The sequence below is a fragment of the Gossypium hirsutum genome, chromosome D08 (genome assembly GCF_007990345.1).
Source record: "Gossypium hirsutum isolate 1008001.06 chromosome D08, Gossypium_hirsutum_v2.1, whole genome shotgun sequence".
NCBI lineage: Eukaryota > Viridiplantae > Streptophyta > Magnoliopsida > Malvales > Malvaceae > Gossypium > Gossypium hirsutum.
In genome coordinates, this window is record NC_053444.1 from 66,280,211 (window position 1) to 66,297,625 (window position 17,415).

At 29.6% G+C, this 17,415-nt stretch overlaps 2 protein-coding genes across 2 annotated transcripts; both read left to right on the forward strand.

Moving 5' to 3' along the window:
* The first annotated feature begins 8,825 nt into the window (after positions 1-8,825).
* On the forward strand, positions 8,826-12,706 carry LOC107909048 (WEB family protein At3g02930, chloroplastic). The gene is given in 4 exon segments (XM_016836420.2): positions 8,826-9,207; positions 9,658-9,871; positions 9,995-11,819; positions 11,822-12,706. Coding segments are annotated over 4 exon segments (2,547 nt in total). The 5' UTR covers positions 8,826-9,190; the 3' UTR covers positions 12,313-12,706.
* A 1,181-nt stretch (positions 12,707-13,887) lies between these two features.
* LOC107909050 (uncharacterized) lies at positions 13,888-17,370 on the forward strand. Its single transcript, XM_016836424.2, has 7 exons — positions 13,888-14,239; positions 14,574-14,675; positions 14,951-15,065; positions 15,709-15,824; positions 15,899-16,084; positions 16,522-16,664; positions 16,832-17,370. Exons 1-7 carry the CDS (start codon positions 14,115-14,117, stop codon positions 17,011-17,013), a joined length of 969 nt encoding a protein of 322 aa, XP_016691913.1. The 5' UTR covers positions 13,888-14,114; the 3' UTR covers positions 17,014-17,370.
* The last annotated feature ends 45 nt before the right edge of the window (positions 17,371-17,415 follow it).

Consider the following 17,415-nt stretch of genomic DNA (forward strand, 5'->3'; position numbering starts at 1 on the left):
ATTTTGCTATTAGCTCTTGTATTATATAAAAATTACAGATTTAATCTTTATATTCTAATTTGATAAAATTTGATTATTGTACTTTTTTGAATTTTAAATTTCAATTCTGATCCAAGCAATAATAGCTAAATTTGTTAGGACAAATTTTGTTTAATCTCGTACGATGCATCAATTGTGAATTTAGTTATTGATATCTCATTTGATCAATTTTAGTTGATTTTAAAATTTTAATCTAGTATATACTAAATCAATTAACTAAAATTACGTGATCTTTCTATGAATAATACGTGAAAATAACAAATTACCGTCACATTACATATATGATAATATATTTGTCGCATAATATTTTAGAACGAAACTAGTAACTCCTATTTTGGTTAGGATAGAGATGAAAATTTAAAATTCAAAAAACACAAAAATTAAAAAGATAATTCAATTAAAATACAAAGAGTAAACCCATAAATAATTTATGGATACCTAATGATAAAATTTTACCATTGACTTTTACATATATGGTCAACATAAAACTTAGACATATATATATATATACAAAGTGACCAATTTTTTCATTTAATTTTCAATAATTAATTTTAACAAATGATGCGTTTTATTTTTTTATCCTTTAAAAAAAATAAAAGAAATTAAGAAATAACAATAGAAAAGATCAGTATTGGCACTAGCAAGGGGAGCCAAAGGAATGAATGTTGAGACATGCCATGTGGAATGTCATGTGCATTGCTTTTCTTTTACATTCCTTTGATTAATATCAAAACTCAAAAGGGAAACATTCATAAAGATTACTATGTGCAGACAGTTTGTGCTTGTTTTAATTAGGTATATAGTTAAATTCAGCCTTCAATATTTATATTTTTTTATTAAATATTGGTTTGAGTTAATTTCTCGCTCAACTTTTTAAAAGAAATTAAATTTGATTATCAAAATTTTAAAATATAGTTGAATTATTATTTTTTTAATGAAATTACTGATCAAAACGTTAAATTTTTAAACATGGTAGCTCGCATGGTAATTCACACGTACTTCGTTCTATTTTTTAAAATTTTTTATAAACTTTTTGTAATTTTTGAAATTTTCAATTTTTTTTAATAAAATTTTAATTATTTATTGACGTGACATATAAGATAAATATTGTCACGTCAACATGAAATACATGTAGACTGCCACGCCAACCTCTTCAAAATTTTAATGTTTTAATTAACATTTCCTTTAAAAAACTAGTCAACTCTCTTTGAAAGTTAATTGTCAAATTTAACTAAAAAAAAGGTCAAAATGATAATATATATATATATAAACATTGAAAGTTAAATATAACATTATGCCTTTTAATTATCATATATAGCAACAAAACTTCGATTAAGTATCTAATTCAATAAAAAAGATTAATTACCCTTATCAAGTAATCATCTTAAGGAGACTTACTTCGAAAATAACTCTTAAAGCTCATATTAAAGTCGAAAGATTCTAAGATCAACTAAGGATAATTAAATGTCATCTTGTTGATAATTGGTAATAATCATCCCACTTATTTCCTACGTAAAGTTGAAATCTTGTGAGTTTATAAATAAACAGTTTAGTCGTGTGATTGAGATAAGCTTAGAGCGCACAATCAAATCCATTTTGTGAGAAGCATCTTATACGATTCTTATTTTTCACCATTGGATGATTTGTTTTCTACATTCAGTAGGAAAGATTGTTTTTGTTGGAGTAGAGTTCATACTAGGCTGCAGTTATTTGAAGGTTAAATTGAGTTGTAATTGTCTGAAATTTAGGATAAATTGAGCCTAAATGATTGCTTGTATCATGAGAGTTAATAGCTTACGGTTAAGTCCAAACTGTATTAATTTGTTTTTATAAGTACCAAACTAAATGGCAACAGGTGTACGTTCTCACTTCACTTGCCACACCTACTACTTTCGAGTTCTCGACTATGTATTAAGGTTAGCTTATTGAACTTGTTAATCGATATTCTCTCTGTTTCTAATTTCAAGGAGATATCTATAAATATTGAAATTCAAATTCTGAAAAAATAAATTGTAAAAAATAACAAGGAGAAACAATAGTATTTAAAATAAAAATAAAAATTTGCAAATATTTCTTTTTCCCGCATATTATTCTTAATTTCAAATCTTTTAAGTTATTTTGTTTTTAATTTTAAGCTTGTTGCACACATTTCACTTATTCATCACTATTCCCCTAAATTGGAAAATAAAAAAGTGAAGACAATTTAATATAAATGAACTTTTAGCTCCAATAACTTAATTTATAATTAGCCACATAGGAATAAAATCAGGAATTATATAAGAGGGTCAAGATGAAATTAAAAAGGAAAGTTAAAATTTTGCATTAAATTAAATTTAAAAAATACCATTTTTATTTAATTCAAATATTCTTTTGCATTCTTATATTATTAAAAAAAATTACATTTAAAAAAAAATTAAATATCATCGATTGAGTGTTAGCTCGATTAACATCCGTATTGCTATCGGTGCATAAAATTAATGTTAAAAAAAAAAATCAGTTGGCCTCATTAACATGATCACATGCATGCAATCTTTTTTATTTCTCCCTTTTCCTTTTTACCATTTTTGGGAAGCTTCTTCTTTGAGAAATATGTTAAGCTCCACATGATATGAAGTACATAAATTAAAACTAAATATATCATTAATATATATATTCATTTTCTTTGGCCTAGGAGTAGGAGGTGTTGTTATTTTTATAAAGAAAATTAAATCAAAATTTAATTCAATGATATATTTATTTTCTCCACCAAAGGGATTCAAATGTTGTTATAGTAAACAAATAATTGCTCGAATTATTGATAAATGTTGGATGTAACGGTAAGATATATTGTACTCTCAAAGAGAGAATTTGAATTTAAACATTAAGGGTCTGTTTGATTGCTAGTAAAATATTTTCCGTAAAATAATTTCGGGAAAATGTTTTACTTTTCTGTAAAATGATTTACTGAAAAATATTTTCTGGTGTTTGATTGAATCTGTGTAAAATATTTTCGGCTGTTTGGCAGATTTCCTGGAAATATTTTTCGAAAAAATTGTTTTTACATATATTGATATATATTAATAAATTTTTATATTTTAAATTATTTTTACATATATTGCAATGATTTATTTATAATAATACTCAATTATTAAGCCACAATATTAATCGTTACAAATTGAAAAAATTAATATCAAATAAATTATTTGTAATTGTGTTAAAAAACAAGTATTGAATAATTAAAAAAACAAGTTACTGGAAAATCGATAAATAGAAGCAATTTTCTACCGGAAATGAAGGAAGGAATGAAGGAGGCGATAGAGAGGAGAGCACGGAAAATGTCTTACTAAAATTGAAAGGGTAAGACATTTTCCCTAAAATGTAACCCATTTTCCCTTGTTTTGGAGTTCATTTTCCAAATGGAAAATGTTTTCCGCCAATCAAACGCTGGAAAAGTTGGAAATGATTTTCCGGAAAATCAATTCATTCAATCAAACAGACCCTAAAAACAACATTGTCGGAAAGAGAAATCACAAACATTGAAAAGATTAATCTCTGTAAATCATAAAATGACCATAAAAAAACACCGTGATTTCAAAAGACAAAACTCTTTTAACTTAGTGCTTATGTAATTTTTAATAAAACATACACACAATAAAAAAGAATTAGACCAAGTAATGATGAATATGATACAAATATGTTCACGTACGAAATTATAAATGTTTAAATCTGTTTTGGCCTCTAAACTATAGTGAAATTTGTACTTTGACATTTTTATTAATTTTTTCGATCGCTTTGTCCTCTCTATTTTCATTATCGGTTCATCATGTTAGCCTTTAACCATCTTAGTTTAAAAAAATCTGATGTGTTCGTTCACCCCTTGATAATATACTTAAAATCTGTTTTGACTCTTATACTTGGCCCTTTTACTAGTGTCCATGTGTTCGCATTTGATTAGCTTAGATGACGACATGGAATTTTTCAAATGGAAATGCTCAAAGGGCTACCATGATAGATGAAATGAAAGTCAAGGGGAATAGTAACTGAAAAAAAATATAGTTAAAAGGCCAAAATGAGAATTTCACTATGAAACAAGGGCTAAAACTGATATTAGATTAAATTAAAGTTATTCATAAGTTGGGTCTGATCAAAGTCTAGTCCTAAAAAAAATTTATACTATTTAAAACAATAATAGAATATTAAAAACGATATTTTATAATTAAATTTAAATAAAAACATTTTATTGTAATTTAATTTGAATTCGAATTAAAACAGGTCAATCAAACCTACAAAAAAATTATGGTTTGACCCTTGAACAGGTCCAACTAAGCATACATTGGTGTAAAAATAATTAAATACAATTATAGGATGTAATAGATAAACAAACAAAAGAAAATGAATTGCCATGAAGGTCTAAGTGGACCCACCTACCAATAAAGCAATTGATTTGGGGGAAATTTCCAGCACATGGAGCATTGATAATGGAACATTATTCATGTCACAGAGGATTAATAATATATCTCTTTGATGGAAATTATTAACACATCTTAACCAAATTACACTAATTAATTAATTCAAAGCCCCTTTTTAATAAGCATTAAAAAAAGCTTTGCAAAACCTCTATCTCTCTGTCTCACATCTGCTTTCCTCTTTCTTATTTATTTAGGTTTTAGTTGAATTAAAAATATTCATGTACCAAATATATAATTATAAATGTTAAAAAATTGAAAATTTTCAATAATAATAATAACTTTGAAAAAAGGAATATTCTTGTTAAACTTGAGCTATCATATTCATATCCCCACCTCCTCTTATATTCATTGCTTCAAACATGGGGAATTTTTAACTTCCAACATTTATCAAATCATGATTCAATTTTGTCATTTATTTCATTATCATGATATTGTCTTGTTTTTTTACATTATATAGAATATTGTTCCACTTTTAATTTGAGAACCCTTTGTTACACTTTAATTTAAATTTATATAATAATGATTAAATTTTAATTTTGATCTTTGTGTTGCACTCGAATTTAAGATTTAATTTTTGTACGTCAATTTTTTTTACATAGTTTGGTATTTTAATATTTACAATGTTATTAATTATCCTAAATATTTTATTTTGATTAAAATGTTGATGTAATTTTTAAGAGTTGTTAATATTATTAAAAATTATTTGTTAAATTTAAGTTCGTTGCAATACCATTTTTGTTATATAGCTATTGAGTGAAGTATTTTTTTTTTAAATTTCAAAATGTGTCGTTAATAAATTTAACAGAAGAATTTAATAGCATTAAGCACTAGAATTAAAATTTTAAATTTCTAAAATTAAAAGTACGAAAACTAAATTTCAGAGATACAAATAATATAGATACTTAAAGTATATTTTAATATTTAAAAAATTACTCTATAATTTAACTCAAAACAAAGTATGATATAAGGCGCGAAATAATTAATTAAGACACAATAACTTAACTATAAATGTTCTTAAGTGATCTTAAGTGAATCAAAGAGATTATTGTCCTTAAACCCAACAAAAAGAAACACTGAATTTTCATGAGATAACAATCTTTACCCATAAATTACCAAAACAAATAAATTGAGTAAAATTAAGGAGAAAGTTGTACCATCATCTACCAATTAATCCAATCCCTTCACATGATTTTAATATGTCTCGATTTTATTCTCAAAATGTTTTTTTTAACATGAAAAATACTTCAAAGTTATCATTTACAACCTATTTGGACTATCGCGTAGGATTGCCGTTACGGATGTAACGGAGTTTAACAGTTGAGTGACCACTTCATACCAAAACAATAACGTAAGTGATTAAAACGTAACATTTTAAACATAAATGACTAAAATATAATCTAAAACAGATAAAATTGACTATTTTTTTATAATTTACCTTTTAAATTTATAAATATTTCAATCCCAACCTCAACCCGAATGGGGGAGAGATAAATTTTGGGTAACAACATGTTTTTGAGGTAAAGTCCCACCTAATGCAATCTAATAGTTTTAATAAAAGAAATTTGGCCCCAACCAATGGAAAATTAGGGGAAAAGGTTTTGTAGGTTGCTAGTCATCTTCCTCCCACCATACAAAAAAAAATTGCCTCTTTTCCATTGTGCTATAAAACTCAACTTTGTTAATTACGCCATCTAAAAAGTTCACTATATTTAGTTATATATAGTTTTATGTATGCTATATCTACGTATTTTGATTAAGTTAGTGTAACTTAAAATTGCATTCTATTTCGATTGTTAAATTATTAATTGGTTTTTATTTTTTATATGAAATTAAAAAAAATGCATACTTATGATGTGAGTTGAATTAAATACATCAAAAATACATTTTCTTAATTTATCATTTTAATCAAATTAATATTTTGATTTTCATGTTAATTTTTAATAAATATATTATATAATTATTTTCATTCACATCATGAATGTATCATAATATTAATTTATTTTTTTATTATTAGGTGATTTAACTTAATTCTTATACTACTATTAAAAAGAATTACATGAGTATAAAATTTAATTGAGTTAATATGTATTGTTTTAAAAATTAGTTATTTACTATTATCAAGATTAATATTTTTAAATTTTTTTTAATGGTTCATAAATGAAATTTTTTATTTGAAGTTAGATTGCAAATGAAAAAAAATCTTCATGTATTTTTTTAAATTATATAGGTTAATTTTATTATAGTTTCATTCTTCTGACGGTATAAAAATTAAATTGATACATATCAACAAGTGGTTGGGTGAGATGGTAAGATACATTGCACTCCTAAGAGGAGGACGTAGGTTCAAACATTGAAGACAACATTGTTAGGAGGAACAACTACGAACTTTGAACATAAATCATAAATCAGACATATAATATTATTAAATAATAAACTTTAAAACTCTTAAATCGAAAGATACTATATTGTTAAAAAATTATCGTATAGCTAATTGACAAAGAACTTTTTTTTTTCACTATTAGAACAATTTAACTTTTAAATATTAGTGGGGCTCTATAACCACTTTAACCTTGGATCATAGAATTCTTTCTTGATTTTTGGGAGGTTTTTGGATATACAAATAAATATTAATTAGTGTTTTATAGGTCAAAATAATAGAACTAACATTCATGTTTTGTCATTATTCTAGCCGACAAAGGTTTAATTAGCTTAATAAATTATTTTAAAAAAGATTAAGCATGGTGCTTAGTGGATTGAAATTATATTTTAGTGGTATATGGACAATCAACATAAAATACTTTCTTATTTTTATGAAAAAAATTGCTACCTTACTTTTCATCTAATTAGACTCGAAGAAAGTTTGTGTATATATATATATAAACTATAGATATTTAAATTCAAACTTCAAATTAAAAAAAAAATATTAAAGAAAACTTAAAAAATAAATCATTTTCAATCTACAACTTTTAACTTACCAATGAGGCCTTAGTTTTCGGTATTGAAGTAGACTCATTGTATATAATAATACATTTAACTTGAAAATAACACGAGATTTGAATCAAGTAAATTTTTTTTTCTTGTTTAAAAAAAATATAAATATAAATAAGATCATAAATAATATACATTTAACCAAGTATTGAGTATAATGATAAATTTATAAATTTGAATTTTAGAGATAACATCGTTAAACGAAACAATCATCGATCCTAAACATGGGCCATAAAGCGAGAGCGAAAAAAAAATCAAATTATTACAATACATAAAAGAAATTAAAAAGGTCCTTGTACTCTTCACATATTTCAAATTTAGTCATTATATTTTTATTTCTAAGAATTTAGTCTCACTATTTATTTGATTTCAAAATTCAAGTCTAATTGTTAACACTATTTTTTTATTAACATTTAAAAAAAAACCTCAATTGGTAACAATGTAACTAAAAAAATAACGTTATAATGAACACATATTTAACAAAACAACTTAAACAGTGTCAACAGTTGGACCTGAAATTTAAAAATTGAAAAATAAAGAAACTAAATTCTTAAAAATAAAAATATATAGACTAAATTCTAAATTTATAAAAGTACAGGAACTTCTAACATATTTTACCCAAAAAAAATAAAAATAAAAATGGAGCACGAGTCTATCATGACCCAGGCCTCCCTTCAAACTCTCCCTACTTTTACTTTGTTGAAAAAGTAAGAGTAGGGTTTGGCCTTTTGTAGCCTTAGAATATTTTCAACTCTCATTTAGCCTCTCAAAAAGTTTCCTACACTTTATTTTTATATATAAAAGGGTAAAATATAAAATTATTTTTGAAATTGATGTTAATCAAAGATTTAACATAAAGTTTTCATGTTGTAAAAAATATAAAATTTATATTATATTATTTTAATAATTTCATTATAAATTTTGATCATATTTGTTCTTTTTGATACAACGCCTAGAGCTATTTATAGCCTCTCCCTGGTCTATAAATAAAAGGATAATGTGCTTCAACACTCTCGAAGCCTCGAATCCATGTCTTCCTACATTACCAATAATATTCATAACAATTGAGATTTAATCCATCACAAGCGATTCAATTAACAAAAGAAAGTTACATACAAATTCGTGTTATAATTTTATTTTGTATCTCATTTAGGTCATCCTTTTAACATGCATTATCATTACGTCGTGTTTCATTTGTTTTTCTATGTCTCCTAATTTTATTATCTTACCCAAAAATCTACCCTTTTAGATTAACAGTCTAGGAAACAACCCGCGGGACATTTTCGTAACTTCCATCATGCCGTCACACCTAAAAATAAACAAATTTAAAAAAAAGAAAATTTCCAAAAAGAAGAAAAAAGAAACATAACAGTTTCAAATGATGTGTTCTTTTATGTTTCAAGCCACTCTTGAGACAAGAAAAATACCACCCAAAATAATTTGCTTCCCTCTCTTTCCCTTCAATTTGTTATTTTTTCTTTTTGATTCTACAAAAACAAGGAAAAGAACCAGTTTTTTTCTTCTGATCTTTGATAGCTAAAAAAGGGTTCTTCAGTTTATATTTAGCATTACAGTTCTTCAATTCTTTTTTTTTCCTTCCAAAAATGTCACCATTTTAGCTACCAATTGCTGCTTTATACCTTCTCTGTCTGTATCTTTCCTTGTTTGAGAACAAGTTCTTCAGCTCTCTGGGTTTTTTTTTTTCATTATCAAACATGTCTGCTAAATCCAAGTAAGTTACACTCATTTTCTTTTCCCAATTTTTTTTCTCGGGAAAATTTCGAGTTTTCTTCCTTAATCCCTTTATTTTAGACTAGATCTGACTTGGGTTTTTTTTTCTGGGTTTCTATTTCAAGTTCTTTTGATGATTTTACTTAAATTTTGGATTATTTGGATCTGTTTTTTTTAGAGTAGCAATCTCACTTACTTTCCACTACTTTTTCCTCACTCAATTTCTTACTTTCTTTTAACTTGATTTTATTCTTTGATTCTATTTTCCAAACGGGGTTTACTTAATTTTGATCTTTACTAAATTAAGTTGAAAAAAGTCAAAATTGATAATTGGATCCATATTTACTTTAATTTTCACATCAAATATTGTTTAATTTCATTTAATAGTGCGCTTAAATTACTGGGAATTTTGATTCTAATGCTCAAAATTTAACACTTTGAATTTTAACAGATCTGAAACTCCAAGCAAGGTTTCACCAGCAACACCTAGAGTGGCAAGTAAACTAAGCAAGGGATTGGCTAAATCAGAGCCTGATTCGCCTTCTCCTTTGCAGAGTACTCGCCATTTGGTGGATCGATCCCTGCGATCATCGCTTAATTCGAAGCCGCTAAATTCGAAGCCTTCGATTGATCGGAAATCGCCGAAGGCCGCCGCCCCGGCTGAAGTAAGTTGTTTCCGATTCAAATCGTTTAATGTTTGAGGATCAAACAAGCATATATTGTTGTGAGTGTAACTATGGAACTAATGAAATTTGAATTGCTTTGTTTGGTTGGTTTCGGGTTTGCAGAAACCGCAAACTCGGGTCGGAAAGGGATTGGAGTTGCAGGCGCAGTTGAATGTGGTTCAGGAGGATTTGAAGAAAGCAAAGGAGCAAATAGAATTGATCGAGAAAGAGAAGGTGCAAGCGATCGATGAACTGAAAGAAGCGCAGAAAGCGGCCGAAGAAGCGAATGAAAAGCTTAGGGAGGCTGTTGTGGCGCAAAAGCGAGCCGAAGAGAGCTCCGAGATCGAGAAGTTCCGTGCCATTGAGTTGGAGCAGGCGGGGATCGAGGCTGCCCGTGAGAAAGATGAAGAATGGGAGAAAGAAATCGAGTCGGTGCGAAACCAGCATGCTTTGGATGTGGCTGCGCTTCTCTCGAACACCGAGGAGCTTCAAAGGGTGAAGCAGGAACTTGCTGCGACTTGTGATGCGAAGAACCGAGCGTTGAGCCATGCTGATGATGCAACCAAGATTGCTGAAATGCATGCCGAGAAGGTGGAGATTCTTTCCGCTGAATTGGTTCGGTTGAAGTCCTTGCTTGATTCGAAGCATGAAACCGAGGCTAATGAAAACAATGAAATGGTGTTGAATCTTAAGGCCGAGATAGAATCGTTGAAACGAGAACTCGAGAAAGCAAAGATCTACAAGGAGAAGTTGATGGAAAAGGAAGCTGTCATTGAACAACTTAATGTTGAGTTAGAAGCTGCGAGAATGGCTGAATCTTATGCGCGCAATGTATTAGAGGAATGCAAAAATAGGGTCGAAGAATTAGAAATGCAGATTGAGGAAACGAAGAAGTTGGAACGATCAGCATCGGAATCTCTGGAATCGGTTATGAAGCAACTAGAGGACAACAACGATGCACTGCATGATGCTGAATCTGAAATTGCTGCTCTTAAAGAGAAGGTTGGATTATTGGAAATGACAATCAGTAGACAAAGAGGCGATCTTGAGGAATCTGAACGTCGCATTCATAAGGCAAAGGAAGAAACTGCAGACGCAGAGAAATTGGTCGACTCTCTAAAGTCCGAGTTAGAAACTATGAAGGAAGAAAAGATCCAAGCTCTAGATAACGAGAAGCTTGCGGCTTCCAGCGTTCAAGTTCTTTTGGAAGAGAAGAACAAACTCATTAATGAGTTGGAAAATTCTCGGGATGAGGAAGAGAAGAGCAAGAAAGCAATGGAAAGCTTAGCTTCGGCATTACATGAAGTTTCTGCAGAAGCTAGGGAAGCTAAGGAGAAGCTGTTATCGAGTGCAGCCGAGCATGAACATTACGAGGCGCAGTTAGAGGATCTAAGATTGGTCTTGAAAGCAAAAAACGATAAGTACGAAACCATGCTTGATGATGCAAAGAATGAGATCGATCTTCTTACAAATACCATTGAACAGTCCAAGAACGAATACCAGAATTCGAAAATCGAATGGGAACAGAAAGAAATGCATTTAGTAGATTGCATAAAAAAATCGGAAGAAGAAAGCTCTTCTCTCGAAAAAGAAGTTAATAGGCTGGTGAATTTGTTGAAACAATCCGAGGAAGAAGCTTCGGCATCGAAGGAAGAAGAAGCTCAGTTGAAAGAGAGCCTAAAGGAAGTCGAATCCGAGGTGATTTGTTTGCAAGAAGCTCTAAAGGAGGTCAAAACTGAGAGCATGAAATTGAAGGAGAGTTTGTTGGACAAAGAAACTGAATTGCAGAGTGTCACTCAAGAAAACGAGGAACTCCAAGCTAAGGAAGCTGCTTCTCTTAAGAAAATCGAGCAGTTGTTGAAGTTGTTAGAAGCTACAATCGAAAGCAAATGAGGAGAACGGAGAGTTACGGACAGTGAGAGGACTATGATTGCTGCTAAGGTAGTTGAATCTCTGAAGAGAATGGACATGGAAGTGAAGAAAAGCCTAAGCTAGAGCTGTCATCGGAACAACCTGATGAGCTGAAAAAAGAATCCCCGGACCTAAACGATGACTCGAAAGATGAGCCTCTTCAAGCAGAGGGTGCCAAAGAGGAGAACTTGAATGGAAAAGCGAACAACAACGAAACGAAAGGCAAAGAGGATGAATCAGTTGAAATTGAATTCAAAATGTGGGAAAGCTGCAAAATCGAAAAGAAAGAATTTTCACCCGAAAGGGAAACCGAGCAAGAATCCTTCGACGAGGAAGTAGAGTCAAAGGTGGAGAACACCGAAGCTGAAGGCTTTGATCAAATAAACGGTTTGACGGAAAATGCTGACGACGGCAAAATCTCCCCATCAAAGCAGCAGCAGCAACAGCAACAACAACAAAAAAAGAAGAAGCCTCTACTCCGTAAATTCGGGAGCCTACTGAAGAAGAAAGGAAGTAACAACCCGAAGTAGATAACGAAAAACCCGAAACCCGAAACCCGAAATCCGTAATGGCATGACTTTTAGCCTTACCAGCAAGCAGGTATAGCAGATAATGTCTTGCAAGCTGAATGTGTTTTGCTTCACTTGTTTTGTTTGTTTTTTCTTTTAAAAATGTCCTCAAATAGAATTTAAAATTGAAGAGGGTTGTATTCAACGTTTAGTTTCTTCTTCTTAATTTTTTTTAATTTGATTCTCCATATTGGATAGTATCTTGTATGTGATGGAGATAATTCTTTTTTTTTTTAATTTTCTTGTACTTCATTTTTAAAATTCATGAAATTGTGTGTTGACTTAAAAAGTTGTGAACTTTGTATTTCAATGTGCTTTCTTTATGTTTTACAAGGAATCCAAAGTGTTATGTATTCATTATTGCTCCAAGTTTTTAACTTTAATTCGGGTTCTAGAATAGATTCGATGGAATTAATTAATTGATCTTAAAATCTGAATTAAAATATTTTATTGGATTGTATTTGATAAACTAAACATTCATTCTATCAACAAAATCATGAAAAATTCAAATATAATAATATTAGCAATTAACTTTCATCAAATCAATCTTAAAGCTCGAATTAAATACAAAAAAATTAATACTATTATCTTCAAATTTCAAAAAAAAATATAAATATTATATTAAAAAAATATCAAACTCAGATAGTAAATGATATATAGCAACCAAATGATGTAGAAAGTCAATTAAAATTGTTACGTCTTTGAATAATTATTGTTTTATTACTCTATTTTTATGGGAATAAATCTTAAAATTATACGTAAACTTTAATTTAATGTGTAATTATATACATGAACTTTAATTTGGTGCAATTATACATATGAAACTCTAATTGCGGTTCAAATGTGTATTTGGAACTTTAATTTTGATTTAATTATACATATTTAAAGAAATAAATAAATTAATTTTTTTTATATTGGATAAAATATAATTATTTATGTATGCAATATATAAACATAAAATGATGTTATACCAATAATTGTGTTAATAATTTACAAGAATTAGAGTAAATCAAAATTTTTTATGTATATAATTGCACATTAAACCATAATTTATGTATGATTTTTATGACATTCTTCTTAACTTATTAATGTTAACAATCTTCTTTATTTTTATATATTAATTTCCAACTATTGGATGCTATTTATAGAGTCAAAATTAAAATTTAATTTGTATATATCTCTAATATTAATTAAGTAATAATTAATAGATAAAATTATTATTTTTATTTTATAATTAGAAATCTATTAAAATTAAAACACAATTTTACTTTTAGACCAAAAGTTTAAACAAATAATTATAAATTAAATTATCAGTTATCACAATACGTGTAACTAATAAACCTAACCCAACTTCTATTTTGGGTAATTTTTAATTAATAATTATAACTACCATTCATATTTTACGTCAACCTTTATTTAATCAATAAATTAAAAATTAAAAAATAATTATTTTAAAATGTAAATGTAATAATATGATGAAAAATAATTATAATTATATATAATTTTATAGATCTCAGTATACCAAGTGGTTAAGGTGTTGAAAAGCTGGTATACACGGTCACTCCAAAACACGGACGACCGCTGGTAAACGGCGCCGTTTGTACTCCTATTACACGCGCAGAAAACAAAAAATTAAGATCCTAAAACTTCAATTTCTCTTTAATTAATATTTTAAGGAGAAAAAGAAAAACTCCAAATTTATCTTCAGCTATGTCAAATTTTTCTTAATTTTTAAATTATACATATAAAAAAAAAGGTTGAGAATGTGGTTGGAGATCATCTGCGGAATTATCATTTACCAGTTGTTCCGGCGCTTCTTTTATGGTGGCAACGATGTTTTAGACGTGGAAACCTCTGATTTTAATGCTATTTTCTCCGTCGCCAACCGGTACTTTTCTTTTCTTTTCTTTTTACAATTTCAGCATTTCTTATGATTTTATGATAAAATTGTCCGAAATAAGTGTGAAACTTTCTTGATTTTGGTACAGCCTGTTGCTAAAATGAGTTTGATTGTGTAACGATTGCTGGATTGTTAAGGTTTGCTTGATTTCCTGGAAAATTGAAATCGCTCAAAGACTTTATTTTCGGTTTGGGAGATCAAAAATGAAAACAGAATATTTCGGCTGTTCAATCTTTCCATTAAGTTTCCTTTGATTTTCATTGACCATAATTAAGTCCCCATCTCCTCTATAACTGTTTCTTTTTGTGCATCATCTTTGTAGACTAGAAAAGCTTTGTGGTGGAAAAGTGTATGTGGGGCTTAACATTCCTGATGCAGACACTGGTTCTCGAAAGAGTATCGATATTGTTCTCGTTACCAAAGGGTAAGTTTTTTCTGCTTTGCGAGCTTCATTTCATTTCTCAGCTTATGTTCTTATATATGTTTAACACATGCATATTAGTTTTATTTGGCTTGTTTAAGTTGCATACGAAGATGAAACATTGAAATCAGATTGAAAACATGTTAAATATATTTATTGAGAGGGAGGACTTTATCTCTCATTGTCATCTGTGTTTTTATTGGTTGCAACTTGCAAGGATATGATTATGTAAGGACTTCTCTTTAATGCTCATTTTATTTCTTGATGCATTTGTGCAGAGAAGCAGCGGTTATTTCTGTCAAGAATGTGTCAGGGTTTGTTTCTATAAATGATGATGGTAGCTGGACTTCTGAAGGTGGCCGCAGCCACCGGAAAGAGCGTATTCCTGATCCCGTAAGTCACCATGCTCGCATGGCTGCTTCTTCAGCAACTCAATCTATATTGCTTTTGAATGTTTATCATAAGAAGGGTGTCTGTTTCCGTAAAAGCTTTGCTAGATCGGTTATATTCTTAGTGTGGGTCGTGCCGTATTAAGTGCGTAAATTTATCCATTTCTCGTTTTTCTCCATGTTCTCAAGCATCTTTCTATTGAAAAGAACATCCACAAAAGACAGGAATTACTTGATTGTCTATGGCTGTTGTGGGGGAAGAGAAAATGTCTAGTTTACAAAATTGGCTTTTAGCAATTATGAATATGCACTTGCTTTTGGTTGAAGCTCAAACAATATTGTTAAGTGGTGTTATCTCACATTTCTTAAGTATTAGGTTTCCTGTGGTCTTATATTAAAGTTGCACATTCTACTTATTGACAATTTGCTTTGGGGTGGATGCTTGGTATGATATTTGTCAGCAGCATGTGAATGCGTGTGTGTGTTAAGTGACTCCTATGGTCTTATTATAAAGTTGGGCCTTCCACCTATTTCAAATTGTTATTAAATTGGATACAATTGCGAATCCTTACTTTAAATATCTTGAAAATTTTCCAACTCTAGAGAGCGGAGCAGTGAAGATGATTATAAAATATTTGTTGTTTCAGGTTGCAGAGGCTAAAAACACAGCTTCAGTCCTAGAATCGTATCTTGAACAAAGGGGAGTTACTTTACCTGAAGGATATTTTTCTTACAAAGTTATAATTCCCAATCCGAACTTCCGGTATGTACAAAATGGTTTTATTTCCTTTAAAAAGTTCTCATAAGAGTATGTACTGAATAGTTTTTCAATTGCAGTGAGATTTATAGAAATTTTCCACCTGAGGTAATCACTTATGATCAATGGGTGCAATTAGAACCAGGACCCAAAGGTATGATATCCGGGTGGGTTAAGGGCGCTTTTCGTGGTGGGAAGAAGGAAATGCAGGACTCTTTCCATCAGCAGCTTAACTTCATTCTCAGCACAGCCCCTATGTGGGACAGGTTTGTTATCTGATGTGCCAATAACTTTTTTTTTCCCTTTATTTAACATTATGTTATAAATTTCGTATGCATGTTAGTCCCTTTTTGTCAATAATGTTGATAATATGCCTTACTATATGGTACTGAAATTTTTTTATTTGATTTTACTCAGTTTTCTCTGCTTTTCCGCCGAATGAATTGCAATGTGTTAAGAGATTCATTGGGAAATAAAATGACACTACAGTACTAAGAAAATTGAACTTGATAAAATTTGAGTTAAGCATTAGGGATTAAGTAATAATTAAGCTGTCCTGTCTTACTCTACCCATTGCTCCTATTCTGCATTCGTAGGAAGATAAAGTGTTTGTTATCCGAGGATACTTCGTTATTCTTCTGGTTATGTTCTCATCGTAGGCAATTTTAGTTCAAGAAATCATTATTTTCCATGATTTCTGTAGGCTGGAGCTTAAAGGAAGCAAGCATGTTCTAGGAGAATTCCTGGAATTTAAAGGGAAGCAGGAGGATACCCTGGCTTTGAGGAATATCAAGAGATCAAAAGTTGGTCACATGGCTGTCCAAAAGACTAGCATGCTTGGATTAGGTAAATCCCCATAGTTTAATTTTAAACCGCATTTTTTAGTCATATAATCTTCTTATATCTCTACTTAATTTACTTGGATTAGGTAAATCCCCATAGTTTAATTTTAAACCGCATTTTTTAGTCATATAATCTTCTTATATCTCTACTTAATTTACTTGGTGATGCAGCCCATTCAAAGCTCCAGGTAGTGTACTATCCTCGAGATTATCGAAGTGAAGGAGTTTCGGCTTCAGAATGTAGGGAAGTTGAAGTAAGATCAAGTACTGAGGTCATATTCCACCCTCAAAATTCTACTAAAGTCCGTAAATACAAGCTTTCTTCAATCTCGTCTATGTCACTAAGTGCCTAAGTCCTAAAAGATGGAAGACCAGGTATGCCGACTTCGGTTTATAATAAAACAGGCCGCTGATAAAAACCAGTTCTATAAATGCATCAATATCTTTTGTTAATCTAGGGTTTTGTTTTTCTTTTGTGGTTGTTTAGTTGCTAGTTTAATAGAAAACAATTCCAACAAAAAAGGAAAGATGCATATAATCTATTCAGAGTATAATTGCCAAAATATCGGGAAAAAAAAGGGGGTAATATCTTCTTATGGTTATTTGAATTAGACTAGAGCTGTCACAAAGTGGTGTCAAATTGATTGATATGTGAACTGGTATGGACTGAAACTAAAAAATTGGTTGAATCAGATTTTCTTTTATGAGTTTTTTGATGGTTTATTTAATCACTTGATCAATTCCACTATTGATCC